This window comes from Erpetoichthys calabaricus, chromosome 13, assembly GCF_900747795.2.
Source record: "Erpetoichthys calabaricus chromosome 13, fErpCal1.3, whole genome shotgun sequence".
In the NCBI taxonomy this organism is placed as follows: domain Eukaryota; kingdom Metazoa; phylum Chordata; class Cladistia; order Polypteriformes; family Polypteridae; genus Erpetoichthys; species Erpetoichthys calabaricus.
In genome coordinates, this window is record NC_041406.2 from 69,015,899 (window position 1) to 69,039,658 (window position 23,760).

Consider the following 23,760-nt stretch of genomic DNA (forward strand, 5'->3'; position numbering starts at 1 on the left):
ACATGACACATTCCTGCCCTTTTTTTGCAATGCAAAACACACTCTCATATTCCCTCCAAGCGTTTAGAGTGATCACATAACCACACAGGCAATTATATAAAAGGGGTCACACACAAGGTTTCAGTGAGCCTTTCCAATAATATGAAGAGACTGAGGGTTCATGACAGGTACTAGCGAGAAAAAAAATTGGTGTTTTGAGGCATAAGTGTAAGTGGATATTCATTCCTACAGTAGATTATGTGACTGGGTCACAAAGCAGAAAAGCCTTTATTTTTTTGTGTTGTATTTTCTAATTGTGCTTTGCATCTGTCTTTCACACTTAATTAGAAGTCTTTCTGTTTAACTCTGAGCCTAAACAGCACCAAAGAGTTTACATATTAGCGTTAAGTACACAAGAGATCAGTTAATTCTGTCAGAACTAATACGCACGTCAGAGGTAACTAGAGTATTTTTTATTATGAGGAATTCAATAAAAAAGACATACCACTTTGGTTAGTCTTCTCATGAGATATCCTGATTTCTCTAAATACAGTAGTCCATTATTTTCTATTTTTTAAAATTTAAAGAACATATTTCCTTTCTTACTTTAACCCATTATGCAAATGGGTACTTTGGGTACTGTGGCTAGTTGTACTATGAATTAGTAATATTACAAGAACTGATACTGCAGTACAAAGTCAATATCAAAATTTCAAAAATATAATGGTACTAGCTTTTTCTACAGTATCAGCAGTTTCGAGTGAAAATTGGTATTGCACTCACATCAGACTGCCAAAAGATGAATTACTTCAGAAAGGTACATACATGAAAATACATGAAAAACATGAATAAAAATGACATATGAAAATGTTCCACAGTGGTAATTGTACAGCACTGTATTAACGTATGACAAAATTAAAAAAAATCATGTGTTGAAGTGCTCTGTGTTCAAGGTTGGAGAATTTGAGTGCAAGCTTGCAGGAAGTTTGCTTATTATTATTTAAAAAAGGCAAAACACAGACTCACACAGTCTTCCATTATTACTACTTTTATCCCATATTGAAGTTATTTCATAAGTGTGTGCATTTGAGAGTGCAATGATGTGATCGGTCATATATGAATTATAATCATTTAATTTGTAGTGTCAAGAATTTGAACAAGGGAGATGAAATGATGGCAAGATAATTTGGTTTTTAATGCAGCTTCTAACACAGTCCTGGTAAGGAAATGGAGGCCTTACATTCATTCTCCGATTGTAACGAGCATGTCTACAGATGTCATCATGAAAACAGCACAACAAAGGCTGTGTTACAGGTGTTTTGAAATAAAGAGTGAATGTAAAACTGACCATTCTGATGTCACACAGGAAGCCATAAAGCTGGGACTGAGACAAATGTAAAAAAGATGAATAGATTTGGAAAACTTAAACACCAGGGGTTTGTTCCACTTCATCAATCAATTTGACTCATCTGTTAAATATTATTCTTTTTTACTAGCTAATTATGTAAATATAAATATTACAACAGAAAATGTTATAAACCTAACATTTTGTTACAAAAATAGCTGTTAAGAGTTTTTAAAAATGAAAAATTCCTGAATGGGTTTGGAATTTACTAATTCAATACAGATATACAGTAAATATGTTTGGATTTTTATGTTTAGCATTGATTATAAGCAGAATTTTTATTTAATGGAGAGAAAACATCACAGAATAAATTTTGTATGAGCACATAGTAAGATAAATTGGGTGATCCATGATATTATTCTTTATAAACCTTAAACTGAAATCCTCCCAGGATTATAAAATGCCCCCATTTTTGTTACACTTGGGGAATCCCCATATCTATATGAAGTCAAACTGAAACCCTGCAATGTACAGTACTTTGATATTTATGAATACCAATACTACTTAACTAAGATGATATACTGTATCTGTAACAACCTAACAGATATACCACAATTTTAAAGCTGTTGTTATTAGTAGTATTTATATATTTTATATTATATTACAGGAAAAGGCACAATATCGCTTACTTGAATAATGGGGGTACTTTTAATAAAATCCATTGAATGGGATTTCCTATTTTTCTGTGCTTTCAAATTGGTATGAAGAATCATGAAATTTCACTAGCATTGGTATTGAATACAGAAATTCTTGTATCAGGACATCCATACTATAAACAGCATATGGAAAGGCTAAGAAGAGTGTATTAATGATAATTTGAAACAAGTTTTGTATGAAAGCTTTACCCAGGCTTTTTGATTTAATCAAGTATAAGCATAACACTGTAAACTTGTCCATCTATTGGGCTGCTTATTTTAGTACAGGGTCACGGCGAGATGAAAATATGAACTTGATGTCCTATTCAGTGCTGGGTTCCTGCCTTGCACTCATTACCCTGTCCTAGAAAAAGCACGATCATAAAACAATGGGATAGATTCAAAAATATTAGGCCAATGATCATTTATTGAGGCACTGAGAAATGCTTCTCTCAGTCTGAAGAAACAGTAGTTGTACTCTCAAGAGTGAGCACAGGACCCAAATTTTTGCCCCTTCAGTCACTATGCAGACCACAGATGAGGATGGGAATGTAAACTAACCAGTAGTCTGAACATTTTACTGACAGCTTAGCACCCTTAAATACAGGTAAAAATAAGCATTAGGCTTTTCATATTAATGGCTTTTAACTAAATTTCTTCTCTGCAAGTGTCACATAACATCATCATTGTCAGTTTGCAAATCTGCTCGTTGTAAGTACAGGCAAATTAATTGCTACGTAAACGAGAAGATAATAAATTTAGCATATTACAAAAGCCTAGCAATCCTGCACAATGAGTTTCTTTTATTTTCACTTCTTGCAGACAGTAAATGGCCATTACCACAGCTTCAAGATAGCTCCTCATGAACATCATAACCACCTATGCGGAATATGGCACATAAATGACTTTTGTGCTCACTTTCTCTACATTCCACTCTGATGTGTTTATATAGGCTTGGCCAAATGTGTTGATATTGCTAGACTGACAACAATAGCAAGAGACAGAGCCAAGTGTCACAAACTGATGTAGCAGAAGGTTGATACCTCTATGGGCATTAAGCCTATGAACCAAGAAGGAGAGACATGTGTTGAATACTAAGCTTTTAATCACTTTTAACCGAGTAACTTGAGAGCCATGAATTTGCTAGTTTTGGCAACATTAGGTCCAGCTTAGTGCCAGTCCCATAAGAAGTTCTTCGCTGTCCTCGCCATCTGTTATCAGCGTAACATCAACCCCGCGTTGTGCCGCTCAAGTCACCTTCACCCCCGCACCTCGTAGGAGCAACACCGATGATGACCTCGGTGTATTTCAGCAATGCAGGCGGGGGTTCAAGGCCAGAACACCTCCATCGGCACAGGCAAGCATCGTAACGCAGAACCGGTTTGACCCTCTAAGCGTCCCCAGTTCGCCTTCAGCTCCTAGTGATGTAATTGTGGTAGGTGATTCTATTGTTAGGAACCTCAATATCACTTGCCCTAATAGAAAATCTTTTGTTTCTTGTTTTCCCGGTGCTCGTGTCCGAGATGTGACGAGACGTGCGCCGGCGATCTACAAGAACAGGGCAGTTGGAGCAATTGTTTTACATGCTGGCGTAAACGACATAAGGCACCGACAGTCCGAGATCCTCAAGGCAGACTTCACTGCATTAATTAAAGACACAAAGGAGAGGACCCCATCGGCAAAGATCTTCATCTCGGGTCCACTCCCTCTCGTCAGACGATCAAACGAGTACTACAGTCGTCTGCTTGGTTTAAACAACTGGCTGCAGGGCTTCTGCAAGAATCAAGACATCGGTTTCATCAACAACTGGGACCTCTTTTGGGAAAGACCGCGTTTTTTCAAGCGAGATGGCCTGCATCCGAATAGCTTCGGCGCCCGGGTCCTCTCCGAAAACATATCCAAGGTAATTCGTTTATCTTGACTATCTATCTCTGCTTTTAACCCCTTCCGAAATGCCACTCCTGTGCTTGGTCATGATAATTGTTTAATAAAATCTTCCATAAAAGTGCACAACATAAATACTGTAATAACCAATCTTAATGCACATAGAAAATCTAGGCAATACGGCATAAACACCAATAATTTAATTAAAGTTACTACTTTAGATGAACAATGTATTAAAACTATAAAAACATATCATAGATTAAACAAAAAATACATGCAGAGCGGCGCTAATAAAAATAACTTAATTCCTGTTCCATATATCAATAACGCACATAGTATTCATCTCTGCTCCTCCGAAACATTGAATATGGCTCTATTAAATGTTAGAGCTTTAACTAACAAGACGTTTTTTATCAACGATCTTATTAGTGATAAAAAAATAGATTTTATTGTACTAAGTGAAACGTGGCTTAGCTCAGATGGCGCAGCTGTTTTAATCGAATCTGCGCCTCCGGATTACAGTTTTACTCGTGCTGATCGCCAAGGAAAGAGAGGTGGAGGGCTAGCAAACATTTACTCAAGCAGGTTAAAATGTAAAAATATCAGTTTTGGTAAATTCAAGTCTTTTGAGTATCTCGCCATTATTATTCAAGGAGATTCTCACGTTCTAGTATTATCCGTGTATAGACCTCCAAAATTCAACGCGTCTTTCTTTGAGGAATTCTCTGACTTGATGTCAATCTTAATTACGAACTATGACACACTCTTAATAGTCGGCGACTTTAATTTTCATATAGATAATCAATGTGACCAGAAAGTAAAAGAATTTATGAACCTCCTGGACTCTTTTGATTTGAGACAGCTCGTTAATCAGCCTACACATAAAGCAGGTCATACGTTAGACTTAGTAATTACTAAAGGACTAAAAGTTGATATAAAGCAGGTCATTGATATTGGTCTATCAGACCATTTTCTTCTACTCTTTAATATAGAAATAATGATAGAAAACACTCATGAGAAGCATATTGTTAAAAAACGGTTCTTTGACTCATCAGCAGCTTTAAAACTTTCAAACATTCTAAGCAATCAGTCCGTTTATAGTGCCAACTATAATAGCGAGGAGAATGTAAATAGTAAGGTGGAAAGATTTAATACTAAAGTGAGGGCTGCTGTTGACTTAGTTGCACCTGAAAAGACAGTTAAAAAATCTTCTAGCATTGTTATACCATGGAAGACCCAAAGAGTGTCTGATTTAAAGAGAACATGCCGTAGAGCTGAGCGTAAATGGAGGAAAACTAAACTAACTATTGACTATGAAATATTAAAAGTTAAAATAACAGAATACAATAACACAGTCTGTCTTGAGAGGCGCTGCTATTTCTCTAAGCTTATAAATAACAATGCTAGTAATCCCAGAGTCTTATTTTCGACAATTGATCGTCTGTTAAACCCAGGTAACTCAAAGGAATGCCTCCTAAGTACTTCCAGTAAAACCTGTGAGGCTATCGCTGTATTTTTCAATCAAAAAATTAATGATATTAGAAATAACATAGTATATCTCCCCAACACTAAGGATCCTCCTAAACCCCAGTACCCCATAATAAACAAATTAAAGTCTTTCACTAGGATAGATTTACCTGATTTACATAAAATAATTTCTCAAATGAAACCCTCCACCTGTGCCCTTGACCCAATACCAACAAATTTTTTCAAAGAAGTATCGGGCGTGCTTAGTGATAATGTTCTTGACATAGTAAATTCGTCATTAGATACGGGGGTCTTCCCAGACTGTCTTAAGACTGCGGTAGTTAAACCCCTACTTAAGAAAAATAATCTCGATCCCTCTGCTCTTGAAAATTATAGACCCATCTCTAACCTGCCTTTCTTAAGTAAAATTCTAGAGAAGGCAGTCATTATACAGTTAAATGAGCACCTCAATAAACACGCTATTCTTGATAAATTTCAGTCAGGTTTTAGAACAAATCACAGCACAGAAACTGCACTCGTTAAAGTAGTAAATGACTTGCGGGTAAATGCAGACAGAGGCCATTTATCTGTTCTCATCCTCTTAGATCTGAGTGCCGCATTTGACACCATTGATCATAATATTCTTAAGAATCGCCTTAGTCAATGGGTGGGCCTCTCTGGCAGTGTCTTAAATTGGTTTAAATCCTACCTGGCAGGGAGAAAATTCTTTGTTAGTTGTGGTAATTATAACTCAAAGACACATGATATTCTATGTGGTGTTCCACAAGGCTCTATCCTGGGTCCACTGCTCTTCTCAATCTACATGCTTCCATTAGGTCAGATTATCTCAGGGCACAACGTGAGCTACCACAGCTATGTTGATGACACACAGCTGTATTTATCAATAGCACCTGATGACCCCAAATCTTTTGATTCGCTAACACAATGTCTAACTTGTATCTCAGAATGGATGAATAGTAACTTTCTCAAATTAAATAAAGAAAAAAACGAAATCTTAGTGATTGGCAATAATGGATACAATGAGGCTATTAGAAATAAACTGGATGCATTAGGATTAAAAGTCAAATCGGAGGTAAAAAGCTTAGGGGTAACCGTTGATTGTAATCTGAATTTTAAATCGCATATTAATCAGATCACTAGGACAGCATTTTTTCACCTAAGAAACATAGTAAAAGTTAGACCTCTTATATCATCGAAAGATGCAGAGAAATTAGTTCATGCGTTTGTTTTCAGTCGGCTAGATTACTGTAACGCACTCCTCTCAGGACTACCCAAAAAAGACATCAATCGTTTGCAACTAGTGCAGAATGCAGCTGCTAGAATCCTTACCAGGAAAAGAAAATCCGAACACATTTCTCCAGTTTTGATGTCACTACACTGGTTACCTGTGTCATTCAGAATTGACTTTAAAATTCTGCTTATGGTTTATAAAGCTTTAAATAATCTCGCCCCGGTTTATATATCGGAATGTCTGACACCTTATATTCCAAATCATAACCTCAGATCCTCAACTGAGTGTCTCCTTAGAATTCCAAGAGCAAAACTTAAAAGAAGTGGTGAGGCGGCCTTCTGCTGTTATGCACCTAAAATCTGGAATAGCCTGCCAGTAGGAATTCGCCAGGCTAATACAGTAGAGCACTTTAAAAAACTACTGAAAACACATTATTTTAACATGGCCTTCTCATAACTTCACTGTAATTTAATCCTGATACTCTGTATATCTAATCTATATATATAAAAATGGAATGGGTGGGTCGTCGGGTGGGCCTTTTTTTCATTCCGTCGTTTTTTCGACGTTTTGAAAATGTAGAATGATTATTTGATTTTTTTTGTTTTTATTTGATCGTGTCTATGTAGCCGCCGTCGTAATAAAGTATCGCTAAAATCGTCATTTATCGTAATTTATTTTTGACGTATAACGTCGCCGTCGTCGAGGTCAGTGATACCAGTGCAAAAAATCTGCTTACGGTTGAAAGACACGCCCTACTCACTGGACAGTTAAAAACACCAATCAAACTAACGATGACATCAAGTATTACCCAATCAAAAGTAGGAAAGGAGGCATCTTCATAAAATGCGTGTGGGATGATTTGCATGAGACGCTGCTTTAAAAAAAAAATGATAAAAAAAATACGGGATAAATCCCGTCCAGTATTGATTCAAAACGGGACGCGCAATTTCATTCTCAAACGTGGCACGATTCCGTATTTTAAAGGACGGGTGGCAACCCTACAGTGCCAGGTAACCATCCATACAATCACATTGTGATTCAGACTAGGAATGCAATGAATGTAATTACCCCGATCTACATACAAGGCGAAAGTCTTGCAACATTCAAAGATGATGGTTTGGGATAAGTACACCATACAACATAAAAGAGCTTATGAAGCCTTGAACCGAAAAAAGCAACATCTCAGAGATCGTAAAAAAAAAAAATAGGAGCTAATGTCGTTTTACTCGCTGTAGATTTTAGTCAAACATTACCAGTTATTTCACGAGGGAGACCAGCGCATCAACTCAACGCGTGTTTAAAATCCATGCTTCTCCCACGCTCGGTTATATGTCGCGTGTTCTCGGGTAGGTGCACCAAAAAATGTATACATTTAAGCATGTAATGGGCAAACAAAAAATGAGGTATACCCGAAGGCACAGCAGTAGTACTTAATGTAACTTTACTTCTTAAATGTTAATGTTTTACTGTTTAATAATTTATACGCTTCTTATATGTTGTTCAAATTCTTTTATCAAAATACCACTGACAGCGCAATGCACGATAACATCGAGTGAATACACCATACGCATCCGCCCACGGCTGCCCTGCTGTGCGCAGATAGGACTTGATTGTACAATAAAATAAAATAAAGATAAAAAGACTAAAACAATCATCACCCATAAAGCGGATAGTAGACGTGACGTACTATATGTGTACCACATTTCAAGTGTATAGGTGCAACGGTTTGCGAGCTACAGGTCATTTAAAATCCTGGACAGACACACAAATTGCCACGGTAGCAAATTACAGAAGAAGATTTTACTGTTTAATAATTTATATTTATATGAAATGTGCTTCTTATATATTACTTCATATTCTCATATGATAATGATGTTAATGTTTATATTGATTTCTGTGTTATTAAAACTGCATGTATGTGTGTATATGTAAGTATATATATATATATATATATACTAGCAAAATACCCGCGCTTCGCAGCGGAGAAGTAGTGTGTTAAAGAGGTTATGAAAAAAAAAAGGAAACATTTTAAAAATAACGTAACATGATTGTCAATGAAAGCCCATTTCACTCAGTAAGTCTTATGTGTGTGTTTATGTATGTGTGTGTATATATATGTACATGTGTATATGTAGATATGTATATATATGTATATGTATATAAATGTTTATGTGTGTGTGTATATTATATATATAATATATATATATATATATATATATACGAGCTGTATATACCCGGCGTTGCCCGGGGCAGAAGTAACCTAATCGGTCAAACACTTACATATATACCAAAGTAAACCTAATCGGTCAAACAGCTTCATATATACAGAAGCGAACCTAATTGGTCAAACAGTTATGCATGTGCAGAATGATTTTACAAACATTATGCGTGTTAACAATCATTAAAAAGAAAAGATTGAGGAACTGTTCTTCTATATGTGATGAAGCCACTAATAAGACAGATTTTTTTCAGGACCCAGCTGTTTCATAACTAAACTACTGCCACCCCAAAGTAATGCCTAATAGTGGTTTTTGGGGTAGCTGTGGAATAAAAAGGGTGTTTTTTAGTCAGTAAGAATGTGACAGTACCCTTCAGTACGGGCTGAAGGGTGCCTATGTAAGGTTTTACATCCTTCCCGTATGGAAAAAAAAACATACTAAACTTTTTTTTCATCATTACAGATAATCTCAGTCAAATCGAAGTACGCATTCTCAATTTATTTTTATCTAATTTTTACTTTTTCACAAAGCCATCCCATGCCAATTTGTATGAATAAACTTTTGCTAGAGAGTTAGCAAAAGTTTATTCATGCACATATTTTAATACGGATAATCTATCTCTAATCAAGGTTCTCATTTTCATTCAAATTTAAAATAATAATAGATACTCATTTTTTTCTTCTGTTTTAGAAAAACCAATCTATGCCACCTACGTCTTCGTCAAGTCAGCTTCATCCAGCTTCATTACATATAGAAGAAGAGTTCCTCAATCTTTTCTTTTTAATGATTGTTAACACGCATAATCTTTGTAAAATTATTCTGCACATGCATAACTGTTTGACCAATTAGGTTCGTTTCTGTATATATGAAGCTGTTTCATCGATTAGGTTTGCTTTTGTATTTATGTAACTGTTTGACCAATTAGGTTTGCTTATGTATATAGATTAGCTGTTTGTCTGATTAGGTTCGCTTCTGTATATATGAAGCTGTTTATCCGATTAGGTTCGCTTTTTTTATATATGTAACTGTTTGACCGATTAGGTTTACTTTGGTATATATGTAAGTGTTTCACCGATTAGGTTACTTCTGCCCCGGGCAAGGCCGGGTATATACAGCTCGTTCATTATAATAACTATTCATTCAAAATCTGTACTAACCCCTACTCTCTCTTCTGTTTCCTTTTCCGGTGTCCTGTTGGTGGTGGCGTGCGCCACCACCATCTACCCAAAGCACCATGATGTTCCAACAATGATGGATGGATTAAAAGCCAGAGTCTGTATGACCATCAGCATCAAGTGACTCCGTGAAAAACCCGAACTACAAAGAGGACTATTTCATTTATGTTAGGTAGAATGCCCAAAGGGGACTGGGCGGTCTCGTGGCCTGGAACCCTTACAGATTTTATTTTTTTCTCCAGCCTTCTGGAGTTTTTTTTTGTTTTTTCTGTCCACCCTGGCCATCGGACCTTACTCCTTTCTATGTTAATTAATGTTGTCTTATTTTAATTTCTTATTTTGTCTTTTATTTTTCTTCTCTTCATTATGTAAAGCACTTTGAGCTACTTCTTGTATGAAAATGTGCTATATAAATAAATGTTGTTGTTGTTGTTCTTAGTACTCTGTCTTTGGCCCACTGCTGTTATGTATCTACATGCACCCTTTGGAGATCTTATTTTTACCTTTGGACTGACTTATCATTTTTATGCAGATGATAACTCACATCTGTTAAAAGTGGATGTTCATCAGAGACCTGTTGGCTCTTGACCTAGAATGTTGTCATTCAGTGATGCACAGCAGTACAACTCTTTAAAATTAAACTCCAACAAAACAAAAGTCATGCTAACTGGCACTAAACTCCTTAAGAAAATTGGCTCTTTTCCATTTTGTCTAAGTGAATGCACTCTCTTATTCAACTTACATAAATCACATTAAGAAAGTGTGTGTTGTTTGATCATTGTGGTCGTTTTCCAGTACTGAACTTCTGTAAATTTCTATTGGTAGTTTCTTGTTCTAATCTGTCATCTCAGCTCCAGCTGGTTGAAAAGTTTCTTGAAAGAGTCTTGTATATTTATTCTTACTCTCATTGAGAATTTTGTGCTTAATGTATATATTTAGCTTTTATTTGGCATTTAATGTCTCACTACTTGTTTCTATTCAGTGTTATTTATAGCCTTCTTTGTCCTTCTATTCTTATTGTACCCTTTAGAATATTTGCAAGGGACTCTGAACACAGGCATAACAAAATGTTTAATTATTAGTTATTATTACTGTTACCATTATTACTTACTAGATTGCCGTTGCATGCTGTGGCATATATATATTGTTGAATTGTTTTCTAATATCCTGCTGTGAAAGGTCTGTAGGATAATGCAAGTGCGCATCTTACTGTGCCGTGTGCACAAGACAATGATGTGTTTTTTGATTGTTATGAGGAGAAAAAGTGAGCCTGTGTGTGACTATGTCAGATAAGGTCATGCTTGTAATAAATGAGGTGTGTTTGCAAATAGCAGGATTAACAAGCAGGGAGATCATTACACAGAGTGAATACAAAGTCAGCAAAGCTTTTGTGGTGCTTGCTTATTGTAAGACTTTTTTCTGTTGCTATTATGAACTTAGTGAGCATAACTCTTGATTATACTCTTTGCAATCTTAATTGATCAAGATGTTTTGGATTTTGTTTTCAGACTGTGTTTTATTGGATCACTACTTTACCTTCAAAACTATATATTTCCCAGTAATCAACAAGTTTTGGGTATCTTCCATTTCTGTGTCACATATACTGTACATTATAATATATGAGGATATCATGTTTCCAGTGTTTCATGACTCGCATTATTGACCAGAGAAGCATGAATTTTGTATAAACACAGGAAGTGCAGTGAAACTTGGAGTAAATCTGATTAGTCAAAAGAAATATACACTGCTAATGTAGCAGCTACTACTTAAAATATGCAGGTTCTGAAAAATGAATTACCAGTATACACATAACTCTATTAGGAAGGCAAATATTTATGTCAATGGTTAAATATCAGTTCCCAATTTGCAATGTTTTATACTGAAAACAGAAAAAGAAGAACAATTCTATATACAGGTCAAATTCCACTAAAACAAATACAGTGGAACCTTGGTTTGCGAGCATAATTCGTTCCAGAAACGTGCTCGTAGTCCAAAGCACTCATATATCAAAGTGAATTTCCCCATAAGAAATAATAGAAACTCAGATGATTTGTTCCACAACCCAAAACTATTCATATAAAAATGATTAATACAAAATATAAAGTAAAAATACATAAAACAAATTAACCTGCACTTTACCTTTGAAAAGAATCATGGCTGGTGTGAGTGAGTTTCTAAACTCTTGTGGGATTGCACCCAACGGGACGACACGCAGAAGAGCGTCCCAAAGCAATCGCAGCCTCCCAGCGCTGTAGCAGTTTGCCATAAAAGCGAATCCGAAAAGATCGCGGACATGCTATAAGTGCCTGCCGTCGATGGGTGATACAAGGAACAAGGAACGAGGAACATTATAAATGCGCAGGGCCCTGCCTGACTGCTGTGTCTGTGTATAGGAGAGCGGCAGATCCCTCTACAATAAATAACCGCACTGTTGCTGTTTCAAGCTGAATAAAGCTGGTGTTGCTAAAGTACTGAGACTCAGCTTTGTGTTTTAGGGTGCAAGAAGGGGACGCGCACATCACAGCACACACACACGCGAGCGCGAGCGAGCACACACACATACACACACACACACACGCACGCGCGCGCGTGCACATACAGTCACAATGCTAATGCTGCAGTAAACAGTATACACTCGTATGGATGTTGACTACGAGTGAGGCACGCCGACTCAGACGGAGAATAGGAGACGATTGCCCACAATCCCGCAGCGAGAGAGAGAGAGAGAAGAACCATCAGCTCAGTTGTGATCACATGACGCTCAGTAGACAAAGCATATACATACTACTCGTACTGCAAGACCTCGCTCATTTATCAAGTCAAAATTTATTAAAAATTTTTGCTCGTCTTGCAAAACACTCGTAAACCAAGTTACTTGCAAACCAAGGTTCCACTGTAAATTCATTTTCAACAAATTTTTTTTTGGTCCTGGCCAATTTTCTACAAAAACTACCATATATACTCGCATTCAAGTTCTCCCGTGGATAAGTTGGGGGTTGATTTTACCGTATAATTTCTGGTATTTTATAATGTCGGTCGTATAAGTCGAATGCGGAAAACTCATGCTATTAGTCCAAGAGATTATCATATGCTAACGCCCACCTGAGAGAGTAACCACAGAGCACACTGCCCTTTTATCTATGTATTGTGCCTACGTGACCACACAGTAATAGCCAAACTATTCCGAAGCGACATTTGCACTGTTTTGTGTTTTTTTTATTTCACACCCTCATACACCTTTATCATAAGAGCATCCTTTATCTACAATGGAGCATTTGATCAGAAGAAAATATGAAGCTGGTTTTAAATTAAAAGTCGTTGAAGTGGCGAAAGAAGTTGGTAACTGCACTGCTGCAACAAAATTCGATGTATCTGAGAAACGTGCGAGATTGGAGGAATCAAGAAGATGCAAAAAAAAAATTTAACTGTCGTATTTTTGAACAGTTGTATAAGTCGGGGTCTGTTTTTATGATCGATTTTTCTATTTTCAAGACCCAACTTGTACGTGAATGTATATGGTAATTTAAAAAAAAAAAAGTTCCATTTTATCTGCAAAATCCATCCATCCATCCATTATCCAGCCCGCTATGTCCTAACTACAGGGTCACGGGGGTCTGCTGGAGCCAGTCCCAGCCAACAAAGGGCGCAAGGCAGGAAACAAACCCCAGGCAGGGCGCCAGCCCACCGCAGGGCACATGCACAAACCCACACACCAAGCACACACTAGGGACAATTTTTAGAATTGTCAATGCACCTAACCTGCATGTCTATGGACTGAGGGAGGAAACCGGAGCACCGGGAGGAAACCCATGCAGACATGGGGAGAACATGCAAACTCCACGCAGGGAGGACCCGAGAAGCGAACCCAGGTCTCCTTACTGCGAGGCAGCAGTGCTACCCACTGTGTTATCTGCAAAATTCATTACAAAAAATAGTTTTTCATTAAAAAAACAGGAAAAAAACATATATTTCTTCTGTACTTGGCCCAAAAATCGTGATTCAGGAGCTCCGCTGAACAGCCAATTAGATTGCAGATTTATGTCACTTGGTTTACTTGCTAGTCATCATACTCTTGCAGCTGAGTGGAGCTTGAGAATGAGAGGCATTGTGGGTGTATCTAGGGGCAAGATAACTGTCAATCAAAGTTGACTTCACTTGTATTTGTGGAGCTCTGGATGTTCGCCACAGTTGACTATGTTGCTTATTATCAGGTTTCTCAAGGTGTGGTTTGACTTCACTTAGTGCCTTGATCAGATTGAGGATTAATTTTTGGCTTGTCCTTTAACAAAAGTGCCATCTTTCTGCCAGGAGGCCTTATGCTATTTAGCTTGCTTTCCCTCAACTTATTCAATCACATACTATCTTTCTCTCTAGACAGCGGTTCTGCCAAGTCTCCTGCTTTCTAGCACTACCCATTTCTTTAAAGCACATAACTTTCTTTTTCATTGGTGTTCCTTTTTAGGAAATCTAATACAAGTGTAAGGCTTTCCATTCCCTGGGAGCTCCTGCCATCACGTTATGGCATGAGAAGAGCGTGGCTCATTACTAGTGTGGTTTTACTCGTGACTCTTCACTGCTGAGCACCAGCCTGCTTATGCCTGGCAACCTAATTTGTACCTTTTGTACATAACTAGAAAGCACAACTGAAAGGAAGATATTGCTTTCTGTAGTATATCAGATATAAATATATAAATATTACTAGGACTCAATATAAGGCAGATCTGAGTTGCTTCTTAATGCAGTTGTGTTTTGAAATGAGAAGTGCTGGTGTTTACGTTGCATTAATAGATAGTTTAGAATGAGGGTAAGGTTGTCATTGTATTAGCAAGGGACAGACTGCTACCATGAGATCATCATGCTTTGTTCTTCAGTTGTCTTCTACAGATGATTCAATTTGCTTCTTGATGTGGTATGTGTAGGAAATTGGGTCTTTTTATTTATAAAATATAATACTTTGATCCTAAATTGTGTGGCTCCATATCAAATTCAAACTCTGCTCTTAAGTCAAATAATGGTTAACAAGCACCTCACATTAGGACATTTACTGCTCTGCCGTTGTGTCAATACAGACTGAACAAATGTTTGTGTCATCTCAATTAATGAGAGATAGTCATTTTCTGCAAGGGAGAAGCAGGAATGATTGCTAAAGATGACTGCACAGCAGACCAAGGAAGTCAAGGTTACTCAAGCTCAGCATGAGTTCAGATGTATTGGTAAACAGCACTTCTTAACAATGGAAGAAGTTAGAGGTTTCTCACCTCTGTAAATTGTTCATGGAGCGTTATACAGTAGGTGATTTGTTTCTCTGAGCCTTCCAAATTCTTCCTGAAGAGTGTTCAGTTTGTTGCAGTGGAAATTCTATTTATAGTGAGTCTGACAAAAAGCCTTCCAGTGGTAGTTGCAACAATAATGGAGTGGCAAAACTTATCATGTGAATAGATTTTCATTCTAATTGTGATGCTTTTTATACACTTCAGACCACTCTTTCTTTCTTTCTTTCTTTCTTTCTTTCTTTCTTTCTTTCTTTCTTTCTTTCTTGAGTAAAGTAGGTAATCACATAACTTGAAGCTTGTTGATGATTTTTCATATCATACTACAGTACAGGTGCTGGTCATAAAATTAGAATATCATGACAAAGTTGGTTTATTTAAGTAATTCTATTCAAAAAGTGAAACTTGTATATTAGATTCATTCATTACACACAGACTGATGTATTTCAAATGTTTATTTCTTTTAATGTTGATGATTATAACTGACAACTAATGAAAGTCCCAAATTCAGTATCTCGGAAAATTAGAATATCAATTAAGACCAATGCAAAAAAAAGGATTTTTAGAAATGTTGGCCAACTGAAAGGAATGAACATGAAAAGTATGAGCATTTACAGCACTCAATATTTAGTTGGGGCTCCTTTGGCCTGGATTACTGCAGCAATGCGGCGTGGCATGGAGTCGATCAGTCTGTGGCACTGCTCAGGTGTTATGAGAGCCCATGTTGCTCTGATAGTGGCCTTCAGCTCTTCTGAATTGTTGGGTCTGGCATATTGCATCTTCCTCTTCACAACACCCCACAGGAGTTTGCTGGCCAATCAAGAACAGGGATACCATGGTCCTTAAACCAGGTACTGGTAGCTTTGACACTGTGTGCAGGTGACAGGTCCTGTTGGAAAATGAAATCTGCATCTCCATAATGTTCGTCAGCAGCAGGAAGCATGAAGTGCTCTAAAACTTCCTGGTAGATGGCTGCGTTGACCTTGGACCTCAGAAAATACAATGGACCAACACCAGCAGATGACATGGCACCCCAAACCATCACTGACTGTGGAAACTTTACACTGGACCTAACGCAATGTGGATTCTGTGCCTCTCCTCTCTTTCTCCAGACTCTGGGACCTTGATTTCCAAAGGAAATGCAAAATTTACTTTCATCAGAGAACATAACTTTGGACCACTCAGCAGCAGTCCCCTCGAGACGTTTCTGACGCTGTCTCTTGTTCAACAGTGGCTTGACACAAGGAATGCGACAGCTGAAACCCATGTCTTGCATACGTCTGTGCGCGGTGGTTCTTGAAGCACTGACTCCAGCTGCAGTCCACTCTTTGTGAATCTCACCCACATTTTTGAATGGGTTTTGTTTTACAATCCTCTCCAGGGTGCGGTTATCCTTATTGCTTGTACACTTTTTTCTACCACATCTTGTCCTTCCCTTCGCCTCTCTATTAATGTGTTTGAACACAGAGCTCTGTGAACAGCCAGCCTCTTTAGCAATGACCTTTTGTGTCTTGCCCTCCTTGTGCGAGGTGTCAATGTTTGTCTTTTGGACAACTGTCAAGTCAGCAGTCTTCCCCATGATTGTGTAGCCTACAGAACTAGACTGAGAGACCATTTAAAGGCTTTTGCAGGTGTTTTGAGTTAATTAGCTGATTAGAGTGTGGCACCAGGTGTCTTCAATATTGAACCTTTTCACAATATTCTAATTTTCCGAGATACTGAATTTGGGACTTTCATTAGTTGTCAGTTATAATCATCAACATTAAAAGAAATAAACATTTGAAATACATCAGTCTGTGTGTAATGAATGAATCTAATATACAAGTTTCACTTTTTGAATGGAATTACTGAAATAAATCAACTTTGTCATGATATTCTAATTTTATGACCAGCACCTGTATATAGAATCAGGCATGTTTTAAAATAAGCATGTGCAAAAAGTATAAGCCAGTACTTGTTTATGCAGGTTCTTTCCAAACCCATCAAGAAGAATTAATTCCTTATTTCCTTGCACTACCATCTAATTTGAGAGTGACCCCCATGAAAAGCTTTGGTTTGCATAGAATTGAATTACATTAGTTGTGCGCCTGAAAAGGAGCCAAGAGTATCACACTGTTTAAAACTTCACGCTTCAACAACCAAGTTTTCTTATGCCAAATTCTAACACTGAAGTAGTAATAAAATGCTACCATGCCATGAAAATATCCATGATTATGTATGGAATATTAAGAGAAAACTAGGTATGCAGGCCTTGCTCAGTGCTCGGGTTTATGCATTCAGATGATGAAAAGCCTCTGTTGTCACACAAAAATAAAATAAAATCAGAAAACAAGAAAAAAAAATGCACCATGTAAAAATTCTTCAGACAGCTGCCAAAGTATTCAAACCTGCTGTTTTTTTGAGCATTAAATATGAATGCATTTAAAACCCAGGTGCATAAATTCCATTATCTTTCCAAAAGGGGATGAAATTATTTCTGGACATAAAAAGTCACAGATGGCTCTTGACGCATTTGGTGAAATCTTTGCAGTGGTATAACACTTGGGGGCACAAGCATCATGTAATGTTAAGACATGGAAATTAAACAAGGGTAACCTTTTATTCAAATGAGACCAAAATGTACTATTTGTTCTCTCTTAAGACTAATTCCACATGTTGTGATAGCTGCTAAGTTCTGCCTGAAGGCCATGGCTCATTGGGTTTCAATGACTGGCAGATTCAATGCCAACACAAGTTGTTCTCATATAAAAGAGGGCTGGGACATTATAATGGGATATCTATTTCCAGTATGACATAAGCTCCAAAAAAATGATATTTTGATTTTTTTTTGTGAGAATATGCATTGTCAAGGAAGTTGCCATAGATTTTCATCACAAACACAGGTTAAACTCAAAAATACAAAGGTTTTTATTTTTTCAAACTAAACACAAGGGACAGTAACAGGGGAAAGAACATAAATCATACAGTATGTAGAATACATGCTTCCCTGCCTTATGTGACACCAACTTTACTCAGTACAGGTACCAAGTGAGCAATACCCCTCTTGCCTAAATTCTCTGTGGAACAAAAGACCCTCTCCGCTAAAACAACAGAACTGAAATACAGAGGCAGACCCTGCTCTAGTAGAGACTATACAGCATTTTCCCTTTGCCACATACCTCTCCAATATGTATTTTGGAGTAAATGAAAGACTGGAAAATTATAAAAAAAATTCTATGTACTGTACAACTAAGATCTTTGTTTGGAGCTGACCTATTTAATTTCCATTTCATGTAGGGACATCTCTGCAGCATTCCCAGAGAAAAAGCCACCTAGAAGCCGCAATGTATTTTGAATTAAGTGTAAGCTTGATGTTTAGTGTTACTAGTACTTGATCTTATGCCTAATCTGATATCCATGCTTAAGCACCTATAAGGGTTAGGTCTTTGATCTTCACTCTTCATCATTAAGTCTAGTGAAGAGTTGTCTTTTCCCTGGATTGACTATTCTCTCTCACAATCTTTTCTCCTCCTCATTAGATTCTAAACCTAAACTTGGAAGGCCAGCCCTTTATGAACTTCATTTGATCTTAACAGTTCATAATCATGATAGTTAAGTGGTAAGTACCTCCTAGGAGAACATCAGGGCATTCCTAGGGCACTTTCACTAGATTCAGCTCTTCTTCCCCTGAAGTGATATTGAAAGGCAGGTCACCCTTCCATGTAATATATAATGACATATAAAGGGACTATCCATGCAACATACTGGGCTGCTCTTGGATATGCCCACTTTTTGACCATTCACCTATTGCCCATGGTCAACCTCTGTCATTCAGGCAAATCTTTACCATTACTACCCAACCATTTAATTTGAAATTTTGCCTAAAGGAGATGCAATAAGTGTAAAGTATTAATCCATGCTGGGTGAAGTACCATTCCAATGCACATATTGTAATTGCATACAACTGCAATTCCAATTGCAGTTCCAACTACAATTCTATATTCCTCTATTCCATTTCAACATTGTGCCCACAAAGATACTGTATCACATTTTGAAATTAAATCAAGCATAAACTACAATAACATTTGCTTTCTAACTGTGCTTGTTCATATTTCCTACTGAAATATTAGACTATTTCTCCTCAATGCTCTCAAATAAGTGTATTTCATTTAGACTTACTGTATCACTAACAACCTGATGCCCTCTTCCCATTGTAGTCTTTTTAAATGCAATATTGTGTCTTTCAAGAATGCCCCATATTTACAACAAGAAAGAACAAACTTACCACATATTCAAAGACAAGCGTTAAGGTTTCCTTTGTATGAATGATATCATGCAGTAGCACAATGTTGGCGTGTTTCAGGCCTTTCAGAAGTGAGGCTAGAAAGAGGAACACAAAAGACACACGTCAATTTAAATGCACTTTCCATAGGATTGTTAGACTTCACATATCTAAAATTGAGAATGAGTTAAGATGTAAGAAAAATAATGAACAATAAGAATTACACACAAGTTGAGGAGTTGTTACATGTATGACTACCTTCAAATTTGAGGACATGTAAGATTAACTTGTAACATAAAGCAATTAAATAAATTGCACACGGTTATTTCCACTTTCTTCCTTATAATGAAGACTTTCTTACAAGCACATTGATATGTTGATTTTGTCAGCACATTCTTTCTAGTATATGGAGCAAGAGCCTATACCAGTTGCATCTGATCCAATTCATAGACAAATCACTTTATTTGGTAGCACACTCACACAGATCTTATCATTCTCAACAGGTCTGAGATCTACAAAGTTGTATTCCTAGCTAATTTGTCATCCCACCAGCTTTAGAAATACACTACTTTAAAATAATTTGAGAACTTGTGATGATTTTTATAGCTGATTTCAACATAGAAATACCCAAAGGGTTACTAACATTTTATTTTGGTGATATGGTTATGTATCTGAATATACTTTGAAGATCACACATATACAAAAGTAAACATTTCTAAACTGAGGTACACATAAATACCCCAATCCACTTCTAGTTTTCTCAGTAGTGTATTTAATTTTTAATAGCAAATAAACTGAATGCTCATCTGACAGCAAGGACATAAAAATGGATCACAATGGGATTTTGGTCATTCATCATTCATTTTATGAACCGACCTCTAAAATAGTTTGCCGCTTGGTAATGAATAGGTTGAATCTGCCATTAACTTGATAAGGAATTAGGCTAAAAAGGTTTTGGGGTAGGAGCAATGTCTCAGTTTGACTAAAAACACTGAGCGCTCGCATCTTGCACTTTCAGAGTTGTTTATGTTACACGTGGTGTATTTTGAACACATCGGCGTCTCCATTGCATGCTGTCAGGTGGAATTTGTAAAGGTCAGACACCGGCCCTATTTAATAATGATGAATGCAATGTTGTAAATCAACTGATACTGCCAGGTTAACCTCTGGCTCACCGATACAATGTTAATGGAAAAGAGGGATAAGAAATTAAGAATTGGATCAATTTGTTTAATTTGACACATCTGTCTCATCCGCTGACGAGACATTATAATATACATGCTGATCAATGAATACCCTAATGACAGGCTCAGGTGTGAGGACAAGTAAACATCATAGCTTTAGATGGAACTACATTTACAAAGATGGTTAACAGGGTCAAAACAGTAATATTAAAAGTCAGTGTTTTAATGAATACTATTATTTTAGAATCTATAATCTATAATACTAAAAAAGAGACAGCTCAGTAGTTAAAGAGATCACCTTACATCTATCTACACTGTCAGTTCTAAGCTTGCTTCAGTCACTGACTGTGTGGAAGTTGCATGTTCTGATATTTTCTCTTGAGTACTCCAAATACCTCAAACTTCCCAAAGACATGCAAATTAAGTTGACTAGCTGTGCAGTATTAATATGCGAATATGACCTGAGAGGAATGGGTTTCCAGACCAGGGCTGGTTACTGCCTTGGGCGTGATGTTACCCAGACTTTGACTCATCATAATCGAGTAATGAAACAGGTAAGTTAGAGATATGAATGAATGACATTCATCAGTTGTATAACTCTTTTCCACAGTTCAGGGTCGAGATGGTAGGTGCATTGGGTGCCAAATGAGAACCAACCTTGGATATGGAACCAGTTCATCATATAGTCACTCATACTGAGGTAATTCAGAATAACAATCAATACTGATGCATGTCTTTGAAATATGGGATGAAAGCTGGGGTACACAGAGAAAACCCATGTAGACATAGTGAGAATGTGCAGATCCAAACAACTCAAAGAGTTGTGCTATGAATAGAAAACTTGTTAAAATCCCAGTTATAAGCCTCCTATTTTTTAGAAGGAAAAGCAAAATTTGCAACAAATATAAAAAAAAGTATACTTATAGGAAAATTTTGAAAGCACCATAGTGGACATCTCTGGGTCCATGGTTCTTGAGGCTGATCCTCCAAATAGCTGTGAACTATCTCTCATGCAGCACCCCCTGGTGGCCACCCCAAATCCCATGGAGCCCTGCGGGAAACTGAGGCACCATCCTCATTATCTCATTGAGATTGCACAGGTGGTGAACCATCTGAGGTAAGGGAAGGCTGCATGGATCTGTGGTATCTGGGGTGAACTTCTCCAGGCTGGTGGTAAGGCTATCATCCTGGCATTGCAAGCAATATTTACTTCCATTTGGAATCAATGATCACTTGCTCACCTACTAGCGACCGGAACAGTCTGGTTTTACGCCTAAGAAGTCTAACATCGCCAACATCCTGGCACTGATGGTTCTCATCGAGTGCAAACGCAAATATCGCAGTTTCTTTGCAGCCTTTTTGTAAAGCATTCAACTCCATTGATCAAGCTGCCCTGTGGGAGACTGTGACTTTGTGGGATACCCTCAAAGTTGCAGGATATCATGGCCGGACAGTACACTGGTACTGTGAGTGCTATGCAGAGTGGAGGCAAAACCGTTGTGTTTTTCACAGTTGGTTCTGGGGTTTGTCTGGGGTGTGTTCTTGCTCCTACACTATTCAATGCTTACATGGACTGGGTGTTGGGCAGGGTCATAGGGTCCAGTGGCTGTGACACATCTGTTGGTGAAGAAAGATTCATGGATCTTGACTTTGCAGACAATGCTTTGATCTTCGCAGAGTCAATGGAGGTTCTGATCGGGGTTCTCGAGAGAGTGAGCAAGGAGTCTGAGTGTTTGGCCTTGCGAGTGTCCAGGATAAAAACCAAGATCCAGGCCTTTAATGACTTCTTGGGCACAGCCATCAGCAGTGTGTCTTTTTAAGGAGAGAATGTCAACCCCGTCGAGAGGTTTACTTACCTCTGCAGCAACATTCATGTCTCTGGTGAATCTTCCTATGAAGTCAGTAGACAGATTGGGAGATCATAGGGGTTCATGAGGTTGCTGGAAAGGGGTGTGTGGCGCTCCCAATATCTCTGCATTAGGATAAAGGTCCAAGTCTTTAAAGTCTTGGTGATTCCTGTTTTGCTATATGGTTGCGAGACACAGATGCTATCCAGAGACCTTAGACGAAGACTAGAATCTTTCAGTACCGTTAGTTTGACTTTGTGTCGAATGTGATTCCCTAAGGGTGATATGGTTCGCATGAGGATCCAAGTAGCTGGACCAGGCCAAGGAGACAGCAACATAACATCTGGCCGTGGCAGACACATAGTCATTTCCGGAGGATGGGACTGGAACGTGTGTCTGCCTGAGGGAATGTCAACCAGATCCTGAGCTGTTTTGTCATGTGGTGGGCGCAAAAACATGCTGTACCAATGCATGCTCCCAAATCTGACCTGAACTAAATTACAGTAAATCTCATCTAACCTTTCATTTTGCTGCAAAAATGTGCTGGTAAGGTTTGCATTTGTAAAAAAAGAAACTGAGCATGGTAGACCTATTTTTCCTTTTTTCAATAACAACATCTAGTCATTCTTATAAGATTTCTATGAACACTTCTTACGAGATATGGAAATGAATCCTTCCAGCTTTTACTGAGTCTGCTAGAGGAACTCCTCTAATTTTGCTATACAGTACATGGAATACCACAAATGGAAGATTTCAAAGGGTTCAACCTCACCTGAGTTTTATTCCAGACTCTCCATCTCTGACTTCTACCTTTTCCTCTTTTACATTGAATTCCTGTTCCTATTTTGTTATCTACTCTCTATTTAGCTTTGAGCTCTAATTAGTGCTTTTAGTTAATTTTATTTCTCCCACCTTGTATTAATAATTGATGTTCCTTTTGCCCATGATAAATACTTTGCACTTTGCTACATTAAACTGCATTTTCCAGGTATTCACCCAGTTTTGAAGGCTGTCAAGGTCTTTATGAAATCTTTTTGCTGCTTCCTCAGTGTCTACCATCCCTCCAATTTTAGCATCATTGGTGAATTTCACGAGTTTACTAACTATACCAGAATCAATGTTATTGATATAAATCAGAAAAAGTAATGCTCTAAGGACAGACCCCTGAGGGACTCCACTGAT

The 23,760-nt window shown here is 37.6% G+C and overlaps 1 protein-coding gene across 3 annotated transcripts in view; it reads right to left on the reverse strand.

The window, feature by feature from the left end:
• The window catches only part of cdk14 (cyclin-dependent kinase 14), an 868,117-nt gene that overhangs the window by 468,759 nt on the left and 375,598 nt on the right, over nucleotides 1–23,760 (reverse strand). For all 3 annotated transcript variants that reach the window (XM_028817112.2, XM_028817115.2, XM_028817113.2), the window contains one exon: nucleotides 19,551–19,645. In XM_028817112.2, the coding sequence (XP_028672945.1) occupies nucleotides 19,551–19,645 (95 nt within the window). The remainder of the gene's footprint in view (nucleotides 1–19,550; nucleotides 19,646–23,760) is intronic.